The sequence below is a fragment of the Pristiophorus japonicus genome, chromosome 11 (assembly GCF_044704955.1).
Source record: "Pristiophorus japonicus isolate sPriJap1 chromosome 11, sPriJap1.hap1, whole genome shotgun sequence".
NCBI lineage: Eukaryota > Metazoa > Chordata > Chondrichthyes > Pristiophoridae > Pristiophorus > Pristiophorus japonicus.
The window spans coordinates 165,263,405-165,275,373 of record NC_091987.1 but is presented as its reverse complement, the minus strand read 5'-3'; the positions used below and the strand labels follow the sequence as shown (position 1 = coordinate 165,275,373).

The following is an 11,969-nucleotide window of genomic DNA, read 5'->3' as shown; positions in this document are numbered from 1 at the left end:
CAATGAAGGACCTAATATTCCAGGTTTCAAACTACATGTTGAAGGGTGGAAATGCCTGTGCGTGGATTTTTTTAACGTGTGGTGGCCGTTTATCGAACATGCCCTTTCTGCCTATTCATTCCTTTAAACAATGCCTCTAGTTGTTGGTACATTGTTTTATCATGTTTCCTCATTGTCTCTCTGTGAGCGCATCTAAATATCTTCCTGAATTGTTTAGTAAAATTGCATACCATTTCTCTAAACACTGCATTTTAAAAATCTATATACATTTGATTACATAAATTGTAAGGCAAAGATACAGAAGGAAAATTTAACAGAGAAGGAATAATCTTTAATCACAATTCATAATAAAAAGCTTCACATGTTCACGTCACCAAGTCCGTTCATGGTTCCTTCATAAACACGGCTTGCATCTTTTCCTTCGCCTCCCATTTTGAATTATTAATTACTTTAGAGTCAGTTTTTAGATCAAGTCCATATTGCCTGCACTCAGGCACGTCTGTGCAGAAAAATGGAAAGTTCAAAGTTCCTTAAGTGTATCTTCATGCGTCATCATTGGCCGGATTGTAATAGCACAATATCGCTGCAGTTGCTGTGTTCCACAGAATAATGTGCGATGCCCGAGATTTCACTCCATTCCTAGTAAAGTTAATTTTATAATGAATCTTGCAAGACAGGACTGGTAGCTTCCAGCATTAAATCTGTCACTTAGATAATATTAGTAAAAGAATAGCTGATGAACTGGGGTACTGACATGGCTTTGAACACCTCTGAGGTCATCATCATCATCATAACGCAGTCCCTCGGAATCGAGGAAGACTTGGTTCCACTCCTGAAGTGAGTTCTTCGGTGGCTGTACAGTCCAATATGAGAGCCACATTCTCTGTCACAGGTGGGACAGATAGTCATTGAGGGAAAGGGTGGGTGGGATAGCGTTCTGGTGGGTCTGTAATCTAAAGCCTGTGCTCTTATTAGAATTGTCCCAAAGACATCCACAGATCACTGGTCTGGATGCTAACTTGCTTTCTGTAGGGGCTTCTCATCAATTGTTAATGAATAACGCTGAAAGTGCATGTTGATAGAACTATCCCCACCCAGTGAGGTTTGATCCCAGAGTACATTAGTCAGTTTGAGATACTGATCGCATGTAGGGAAATTAACCCTATATCTTCCGATTGTGTACAGCCCTAAGATTTATTTACTGGGAACATCTGAAAAATATAAAGTAGAAAATATATGAATTTGAAAAAGCCTGGCTCTGCCTATAAGGGACAGGCGTGAGACTACATGCTCACACCCGGAGACACCGGGTATGTGCACAGATCTTCCAGACTACATCAAAGTTACAATGATCCCAATGAAAGGTGCTGGATCAGCACCATAGTTGATCCTATGCATGAAAACAAGCCCCAGGAATTATTAATATTACAAGGAAAGCACAATGATTTACTTTTATATTTTAACCAGCCCAGAGTTCATTGATCCTATAATTTATGTAAAACATTTTCTGATCTCATACTGCTGCTACATCTAAAATTTTATAGCAACAAATTGATAGATGCCATTCAGAATGGTCAGTTGTGAGCTGGTTTTATAATGAATGGTGGGACAGGTAAGTTATAGCCTCTGCTGTACAAGGGACACTTCTTCAGTTCACATGGCCACTCGTTCCAAGCATAGCGAAGGCCAGCCACCTTCTGGCGACACTGTGTTACCGATAAAGACAGTGTGTTGACGGAGTTGCCGACAATGGGGGCAGAGACCCATGCACAGTTGGAAGAACTCCGCTTTGTGCAGCAATACACCTATGGAAAGAAAAACACAAAATATTCTCTCACTACTGATGGTTTACTCCACCCTCACCGCTCAGCATCTGCATTCCCACCACACTGTCCATTTACACTACTCACAGATCCCTTTCTCCTGGAACCACGAGCTAATGTCATTGTCTGGGCACTCGGGGTGAATTCGGCAGTGCTCCATTTGGGGGCAGTAATTTTAAACTTTTAGAATATTGTGTGAAATTTGACGTTTTTGCCCCAGGAGTGAATGGTAGTGAATCTTTGGAATTCTCTGCCCCAGAGAGCTGTGGAGGCTGGGTCATTGAATATATTTAAGGTGGAGAGAGACAGATTTTTGAGCGATAAGAGAGTAAAGGGTATGGGGAGCTCGCAGGGAAGTGGAGTTGCGGCCAGGATCAGATCAGCCATGATCTTATTGAATGGCGGAGCAGGCTCGAGGGGCCGAATGGCCGATTCCTGCTCCTATTTCTTATGTAAATGAGGTGCTAGTGACCTCAGCTGGGCACTGAAGTGGCGCTATTGGCAGTCGGCCTTTTGGCTAAGATCATGCGTAACTGACCTGACAGGGGAGTAACCACCATAACCCCAAGGTGGTTCTCCCTGGATCAGGAAGGTATATGCTTGCTTTTTTGGAAATAGGAGGTGGGTGGGGTGGCTTGACCCATCCACCTCCACGGAGGTGTGTGGGGGGCCTGACCCATCCACCTCCATGGCACGAACCTGGTATTGCAGTACTTCCAGGAACGGTGCAGTGGCTCTAGGCCTTTTGGCTAAGAGCATTGGCGCAGAGTGATCCTTGATGTGTGCAAGGTGACCTCTGGCGTTTGTGATTTGACAAAGAATTGGCAGTGTTACTCAATTTCAGCTGACCTGCATTCAGCAATCAGCCTTCAATCATTGCCTCCAGCTCAATCTAGCTCTTAGTTCAAACTGCCAATACTCATTTTCAGCACTGCTGAACTTGAGTCAGTTATCTCTGCATCTCAGCAATTGGGACACCTTTTGTGCGATGGCTGTTGTAAATCCCGCTTCAAAGGAGAGGGCCACGCATTTTAGTGATGTGGCGCTGGAGACATTGGTGGGAGCAGTGGAGAGAAGGAGGGAGTCGCTGTTCCCTCCACTGGGAAGGACTCCATCTCCACAGGTTTTCAGGGCCATGTGGTGAGAGGTGGCCCAGGAAGTATCAGCCAGCAGAGTGGTGGACAGAAACCTCACACCGTGCAGAAAGAAATTCAACGACCACAGTCAGTGGTGAAGGTGAGTACAAGCGTCCACACATCCTCCAGACCAGCCTCTGAACCTCCGTCTGTGCTCACTGTGCAAACCACCACTACCCTACCACTCACCCATCCAGTCTCTGAACCTCCGTCTGTGCTCACTGTGCAAACCACCACTACCCCACCACTCACCCACCCAGTCTCTGAACCTCCGTCTGTGCTCACTGTGCAAACCACCACTACCCCACCACTCACCCACCCAGCCTCTGAACCTCCGTCTATGCTCACTGTACAAACCATCACTACCCCACCAGCCTCTGAACCTCCGTCTGTGCGCACTGTGCAAACCACCACTACCCCACCACTCACCCACCCAGCCTCTGAACCTCCGTCTATGCTCACTGTACAAACCATCACTACCCCACCAGCCTCTGAACCTCCGTCTGTGCGCACTGTGCAAACCACCACTCCCCCACCCAGCATCTGCAGCTACTCAGTCACATCCTCATCTCACGCCTTGCCTACATTCACAGCTATTCAACCACGGCAGGCATGCCTTCCACATACATAGCTGGACTCTTACTCACTGTCTTTTGCAAGCCAAGATGCAACTTACAGTAGGGAGCAGCAGCGGACTGGAGGGGGGAACCTGAGCTGCGGCTGCTAAGTGACCTTGAGGAGCGAGTGCAGATCACTGGCCCGCAGGTGATGGGCGCCTTGGCCGGTGGAGACTTCGACCCCATTGGGGGCAGCAACGGTATCTTTATCCACTCTTCTTTTCTCATCTCACTTCCCCCCCCCACACCAGGTGGCTTTATCAGTCCAGCTCGATACTGCCTGCATTCCTTGCTCCATTCCTGCCCCACTGCCTTCACCTTAACGCGAGTCTTGTGCCATTTATGCTTTCAGATAACCAGTCAGCAGCTGTGGAGCCTGCACCTGAGCCCCCCAACAGAGTGTGGAAGGAAGGAAGAGGAGGAGCCAAGCACGGCGTCATTGCTTCTCTCACCCGCAGGCACCAGCTCAGATACTGGCACTACGCGGTCATTAGAGGTTAGGGTTGTAGAGGGGTCTGCACTGGGTGATGCCCCGGGGCCTAGCGGGCTGCAGCAAGGCCAAGGGGAAAGGGAACCTCAGGAGCCAGCTTCCCGGAGGGCGAGTTCGCACCGAATTCTGCTGCACAGGACTCAGATGAGGACCTCGATGGGGAGCATTCACACATAGGCGCACCGGCAAGTGTGCCCGACAGCCTGTCGGCAATGGGAAGGAGCGTGGAGGAGTCCGCTCCAGCATTGCACACAGCTCTGCGCACACCATGGAGCCCATCATTGCCAGTGTGCAGACGATGGTGGACTCCCAGAGAGACTGTGCGGATCCAGATCTCATGACGGTGGTGGTGTGATGCAGAGCAGGTTGTTGCCATTGAGTCTCAGACTGATCTCACGCACTCTCAGCTGGGTTCCACGCATAGTCTGCCAGCTTCCGTCGTCGCTGCGTCTACCACAATCGGCCGGGGATCTCACGGTGTTGCAGCAGCCCTGTGATCTGTGCTCCAGCAGATTGGTGGGGATGCTGAGGGGCTGCCCCGGGGGAGTGGGTCAGTGGATCAGGAACCTGCTGTCCTCTCTCAGGATGACAGAATTCCTGATCCCACCACTGCCACTCTGCCACTGCACTTGTCCCTGCCTGTCACCCAGCCACCCCAGACTGCCGCCGCCCAGCCTGAGGTGGTGCAGTCTACAGCCGGGCCTTCCAGGCCCAGAGAGCTGGTCGAGGGCGTCCTGCAAGGCCACCTGTAGTCTCTGTCCCTGACACACAGCAGCCTTCCACCAGCCGTGCTGCAGCCACAGGGGACACACTGCAGAGGAACACTTGAATAGTTAAAGCAAAGAGGGGTCATAAGGAAATGCACAAGGGTGATTAGTAAATACATTATGAAACTATTTTTTGTTTTATAAATTTTGATTAGAATGTTTTATCTTTGCTGTTATGTCTCATTTCAATTTTGGGGCTTTGGTATTGAAGGGCAAATTGATATGGTGATGGGGACGTCCAGAGGGACCGGTAAGTGGATGGAATTCACTGGAACCGAAATCTGATGAGATGGTCGCAGACCGTCCTGGCAGGATCGCGATTGACTCGCTGCCTCCTCCGTCACTGGTGTTGCTGCTCCTCATCATCCTCCTCCTCCTCGTTCTCCACCTCCTCCTGAAGTGGTGCGGCTATGCCTGGTGGCAATGGCTGTGCCCTCATGATGGCCAGCTTGTGCAGCATGCAGGGGGACACCCGCTCAGCCGAGTACTGGAGGACTCCTCCCAAGCCGTCAAGGCAGCGGAACCATTGCTTCAGCACTCCGATGGTCTGCTCAATGATGTTCCTGATGGCGGCATGGCCCTCATTGTGCCAGTGCTGGTGGTGGGGTTGTGGAGGGGGATCATGAGCCAGATGGAGAGCGGATAGCCCTTGTCTCCGAGCAGCCAACCGCAAGCTTGATGTGGTGGCTGGAAGAGAGCCGGCACACCGGTCTGGCTCAGTATGAAGATATTGTGGCTGCTGCCAGGATAGCGGGCATTGACGGTGAGGATTGTGTGTGTGTGGTCACATACCAGCTGCACAGTGAGTGGAAGCCTTTGCGGTTACGGAAGATCTCAGGATTGTGCTGCGATGTCTGCAAAGTGACTTAAGAAATAGGAGCAGGAGTAGGCCTTACAGCCCCTCGAGCCTCCTCTGCCATTTAATATGATCATGGCTGATCCGATCATGGACTCAGGTCCACTTCCCTGCTTGCATCCATTTCCCTGCCCGCTCCCCATAACCCCTTATTCCCTTATCGGTTAAGAAACTGTCTAACTCTGTCTTAAATTTATTCAATGACCCAGTTTCCACAACGAATCTGTAAGTCAGCGGAAGCAAGGCTTAGTATGTAGTAAGCAAGGAGGTCTTCCTGTGCTGAATGGCATATACTTTAATGCAAGGAGTATAGCGAGTAAGGCGGATGAGCTAAGAGCAGAGGTAGACACTTGGAAGTATGACATTATAGCCATTACAGAAACATGGGTGAAAGAGCGGCAGGTTTGGCAGATCAATATTCCTGGTTGTAGAATTTTTAGACAAGATAGAGATGGGGGGGTGGGGTGGGGGGGGGGGGTGTAAAAGGGGGGTGGGGTGTTACGGTACTGATTAAAGAAACTATTACAGCGGTGAGGAGGGATGATATGTTCAGGGGATGATCAAATGAGGCCATATGGGCCGAATTGAAAAATAAAAAATGGGCGATCACACTGCTGGGTGTGTATTAGACCCCCAAACAGTGGGAGGGAGATCGAGGAGCAAATATGTAGGCAAATTGCTGTGAAGTCCAAAAACCATAGGGTAGTAATAGTAGGGGATTTTAACTATCCAAATATTGATTGGGGCAAACATAGTGTGAAGAGTATAGAAGGTGCGGAATTCTTGAAATGCATTCAAGACAACTTTTTTAGTCAGTATGTAGCTCGTCCAACACTGGAGGGGGCGGTCTTGGATTTAGTTTTGGGGAATGAAGCTGGGCAGGTTGAAGGGGTATTAGTGGGAGAGCACTTGAGTACCAGTGACCATAATTCAGTCAGATTCAAGTTGGTTATGGATAAGGACAAGGATAGTCCTGGAATAAAAGTTCCGAATTGGGGAAATGCTAATTTTGCTAAGTTGAGGAGTGATTTGCCCACAGTGGACTAGAAACAGCTACTTGTGGGTAAATCAGTGTCGGAACAATGGGAGACATTCAAGGAGGAGATCCGGAAGGCTCAGGCCAAACATGTGCCCTGAAAGAAAAAGGCTGGGAAAAATAATTCTAGAGCCCCCTGGATGTCTAGGGAATTACAGGGGAGGATTAAGAAAAAAAGGGACACTTATGTCATATACCAACAGCTAAATACCATAGAATCTTTAGCGGAATAGAGAAAGTTAAGAGGCAAAATTAAAAAGGATATTAGGAATACTAAGAGAGCATGAGAAATTCTTAGCTAGTAAAATTAAGGAAAACGCTAAGATGTTCTATAAATAAATTAAGAGTAAGAGGGTAACTAAAGAAAGGGTAGGGCCTATTAGAGACCATGAGGGTAATCTTTGTGTGAAGGCAGAAGATGTGGGTAAGGTTCTTAATGAATACTTTGCATCTGTTTTCACAAAGGAAAGGGACATTGCAGATACTGCTATCGAGGAGGAGTGTGATATTCTGGATTAAATAAATATAGTGAGAGAGGAAGTATTAAGGAATTTAGCAGCTTTGAAAGTAGATAAGTCCCCAGGCCTGGATGAAATGAATCCCAGGCCGTTGAGCGAAGTAAAGAGGAAATAGCAGAGGCCTTCACCATCCTTTTCCAGTCCTCTTTGAATCTGAGCATGGAGCCGGAGGATTGGAGGACTGCTAATGTACTACCCTTGTTTAAGAAGGGAGAAAGGGATAGGCCGAGTAATTACAGGCCTGTCAGCCTAACCTCAGTGGTGGGAAAATTATTGGAAAAAATCCCAAAAGACAGGATAAATCTACATTTGGAAAGGCAAGGATTAATTAGGGACAGTCAGCACAGATTTGATAAAGGGAAGATCGTGTTTGACTAACCTGATTGAATTTTTTGAGGAAGTAACCAAGAGGGTCGATGAGGGTAGTGTGTACGATGTAGTGTATTTGGATTTTAGCAAGGCTTTTGATAGACTGGTCACGAAGGTTAAAGCCCATGGGATACAGGGCAAAATGGCAAGTTGGATCTAAAATTGGCTTGGAGGTAGGAAGCAAAGGGTAATGATTGATGGATGTTTTTGTGACTGGAAGGATGGTTCCAACGGAGTTCCGCAGGGCTCAGTACTGGTCCCTTGCTTTTTTTGGTATATATCTGTTATGTCTTGAATAAAGAATTTGACCAGATACTGTAAGCTCAAAGTAATGTGTGACTGTAGTCCTTTATTACAGGTCTCCAGAGTGCCTCTCCAGCCTGTAAGGCTTCCTTATGTACAGGTGCTCCCAAGGGATTGTGGGATTGTATTCACTGGAGTTCAGAAGAATGAGAGGGGACCTCATAGAAACATTTAAAATTCTGACGGGGTTAGACAGGTTAGATGCAGGAAGAATGTTCCCAATGTTGGGGAAGTCCAGAACCAGAGGTCACAGTCTAAGGATAAGGGGTAAGCCATTTAGGACCGAGATGCGGAGGAACTTCTTCACCCAGAGAGTGGTGAACCTGTGGAATTCTCTACCACAGAAAGTTGTTGAGGCCAATTCACTAAATATATTCAAAAAGGAGTTAGATGAGGTCCTTACTACTAGGGGGATCAAAGGGTATGGCGAGAAAGCAGGAATGGGGTACTGAAGTTGAATGTTCAGCCATGAACTCATTGAATGGCGGTGCAGGCTAGAAGGGCCGAATGGCCTACTCCTGCACCTATTTTCTATGTTTCTATGAGCCCCCTGGTGGTTAAACAAGGAATTTACAGGTTTACAGATGATACAAGATGAACGATTTAGATTTGAATTTAGGGAGTATGATTAAGAAGTTTGCAGACGATACTAAAATTGGCTGTGTGGTTGATAATGAAGACAAAAGTCATGGGCTGCAGGAAGATATCAATCAACTGGTCAGGTGGGCAGAGCAGTGGCAAATGGAATTTAATTCAGAGAAGTGTGAGGTGATGCACTTTGGGAGGGCTAGTAAGGAAAAGGTATACACATTAAGTGGTGGGCCACTTAATAGTGCAGATGAACAAAGGGACCTTGGAGTGCTTGTCCACAGATCCCTGAAAGTAACAGACCAGGTGGATAAGGTGGTTAAAAAGGCATACGGAATGTTTGCCTTTATTGGCCGAGGCATAGAATCTAAGAGCAGGGAGGTTATGCTTAAATTGTATAATACTTTGGTTAGGCCACAGCTGGAGTACTGTGTGCAGTTCTGGTCGGCGTATTATAGGGAGGACGTGATTGCACGAGAGAGGGTGCAGAGGAGATTTACTAGAATGCTGCCTGGATTGGAGAATCTTAATTATGAGGATAGATTGCATAGGCTGGGTTTGTTCTCATTGGAACAGAAGAGGTTGAGAGGAGACCTCATCGAGGTATACAAAATATTGAGGGGCCTGAACATGGTGGATAGTAAGGGCCTTTTTCCAATTGGTGGAGGGATCTATTATGAGGGGGCATAATTTTAAGATGGTTGGTGGAAGATTTAGAGGGGATTTGAGGGGGGGCTTCTTTACACAGAGGGTTGTGGAGATTTGGAACTCGCTGCCTGGAAGAGTGGTGGATGCAGAAACCCTCACCACTTTTAAGAGATGGTTGGATGGGCACTTAAAGTGCCGTAACCTGCAGGGTTACGGACCTAGAGCTGGTAATTGGGATTAGACTGGATGACCTTTTGTTGGCTGGAGCAGATATAATGGTAAGTACTGCAGGGAATAGAATACGGCCAGGGTGATCTCCTGGACTAGTTTCGATTGCCTGGATGGGTCGGAGAGGAATTTTGGCCTGGGTTTTTATCTGGTTTTTGCCTCTCCCAGGAAATCACATGGCTCCGGTTGGGGTGGAGTGTAGAATGTTTCAGTATAAGGGGTGTCGCAGTTGTGTGAGGCGGACGGGTTGGGCTGGGTGCTCTTTGCCTTTCCGTCATTGTTCATAGATTTATATGAATCTTTAGGGCTGCTGACCGAGGGCCGTGTGGCTCCTTGTCGGCCGGCACGGACATAATGGGCTGAAATGGCCTCCTTCGGCGCTGTAAATTTCTATGTTTCTCTGAGGCAGAAAATTCCACAGATTTACAACCCTCAAGAGAAGAAATTCCTCCTCATCTCAGTCAATGGTGCCCTGCACCATGGGGATGCCCGCTATCCTGGGAAAGTCACATGCACACTCGAGCTGCTTCTCTCTGGTCATGGGGAAGGAGATGTAGTCCCTCCTCCTTCAGTACACAGCATCTGTGACCTCGTGGATGCAGCAATGGAGGCAAACTGGGAGATGTTGGAGATGCAGCGTGTCACTCCCTGGAAGGATCCATTGGTGTAGAAATTGAGCGTGATGGTGACCTTGACTGCCACTGAGAGCCGTCCTCACTCTGGTCTGGGGCTCAAGGTCTGGGTACAAGAGGTGGCAGAGCTCTGTGACCACATCCTTGCTGAAGCGCAGCCTCAGTAACCATACCGACACACGGCCCATATCTGATACTGAAGCCATGGTGTGCAGCCATGTGTTGGGGCCCATTAATGATGGGGATGACTCACTGGAAGTTAATAGGAGGTGGACAAATTTCAGGAGGGGTCACCCAGAGTTGGAAGAGAGAGACTTAACACGAGTCCTCCTCTTGGCCTGTTCCACTTCCCTAAAAGATAATGTGCCAGAAGCAGACCTCCAGCCTGTCGCAGCGGCCGATGCACTCATGACAGAGATCCTAAACCATTTAGGGATCTGAAACTGGAACTTAGTGGCTCTGCTTAATTAGACCAAGCAACGCCCAGAAGAGACCCCTAGAGCCTTCAGTAATCGCCTGTTCGATATCTATCAACCTACGCAGAACCAGGCACCTGCAAATGCAACAGTAGGAAAGATTCAGGAACAATTTAAATCGATGTTCCTGACCCAACTCCACCCTGGGAATAGCCATGAGGCCCACCAATCAGTGGACAGATATAGAGACCAACGCTCAAATAGCCTGGGAGATGGTAAAAGACCAGTTAAAGGTGAAGTCATCACTCACTGCAAATAAACCAGTGTCAGTGGTGGAGGGATCTCAAAACTACCCGTTCAAGGGACAGTGCTTTAATTGTAAGAAGGTAGGCCACCTAGCAAAAGATTGCAGCAGACCCAGACCGGCATCGAACCATGAGATCCCTCCCGAGGGACCAACCCAAACTCTCTGGGATGGAACAATAATTGGCTCAGTTAGTAACCCTTCTATAAAGAAGGACGAATCCAAGCCTTGCTTGGAAGGTCTTGCTGCAGTGGTACAGGGCCTTGATGAGACCACACCTCGAGTATTATGTGCAGTTTTGGTTTCCTAATCTGAGGAAGGACATGCTTGCTATTGAGGGAGTGCAGCGAAGGTTCACCAGACTGATTCCCGGGATGGCAGGACTGACATATGAGGAAAGACTGGATTAGCTAGGCTTATGTTCACTGGAATTTAGAAGAATGAGAGGGGATCTCATAGAAATGTATAAAATTCTGACGAGACTGGACAGGTTAGATGAATGTTCCCGATGTTGGGGAAGTCCAGAACCAGGGGGACACAGTCTAAGGACAAGGGATAAAGCCATATAAGGACCGAGATGAGGAGAAACTTTTTCACCCAGGGAGTTGTGAACCTGTGGAATTCTCTGCCATAGAAAGTTGTTGAGGCCAGTTCATTGGACATATTCAAAAGGGAGTTAGATGTAGCCCTTACGGCTAAAGGGATCAGGGGTATGGAGAGAAAGCAGGAATGGGGTACTGAAGTTGAATGATCAGCCATGATAATATTGAATGGCGGTGCAGGCTCGAAGGGCCAAATGGCCTGCTCCTGCACCTATTTTCTATGTTTCTATGTTTCGAACACACTGTTCCTCAGTGACACTGATGTAGGAGAATTGCTGCCGGAATACCCTGGGAGGGTAAGGTCTCCTGTTACCAGCCCTGTTGGGCCTTCTCCCTATCGTAACATTTTGCTGCCTTGCTCACTGTCTTTCTCTTTGCATTTGTCTCCAACTAAGTAGCCTCCAACAGTGACATCAGATCAGGAGGATGCGTGTCAACACAGCCTCCATGAGACAATGTTATGGTTTCAAATCTGTCCTCAATAGGGAATAGTTAGGAGGCAGAACAGTCCTTGAAGTAAAAACTGCTGAAATCTGTCCACCAGCCACTCTGCCTATGTCTGCAGAGTAATAGCCGACACAAATTGTTAGTAAAGATAGCGTCTTTAACTAGCGTTCCTGCAGCCGACTCCCGACT

The 11,969-nt window shown here is 47.9% G+C and overlaps 1 protein-coding gene across 5 annotated transcripts in view; it reads right to left on the bottom strand.

The window, feature by feature from the left end:
- Window positions 1-309: 309 nt before the first annotated feature.
- siae (sialic acid acetylesterase) overlaps window positions 310-11,969 on the bottom strand; it is an 80,593-nt gene continuing 68,933 nt past the window's right edge. For 4 of the 5 annotated variants that reach the window (XM_070894221.1, XM_070894219.1, XM_070894218.1 and 1 more), the window contains exon 10: window positions 310-1,805. In XM_070894221.1, coding sequence (XP_070750322.1) covers window positions 1,575-1,805 — 231 coding nt within the window. In that variant the 3' untranslated portion in view covers window positions 310-1,574. The remainder of the gene's footprint in view (window positions 1,806-11,969) is intronic. The other variant, XM_070894223.1, reaches the window with a different exon arrangement.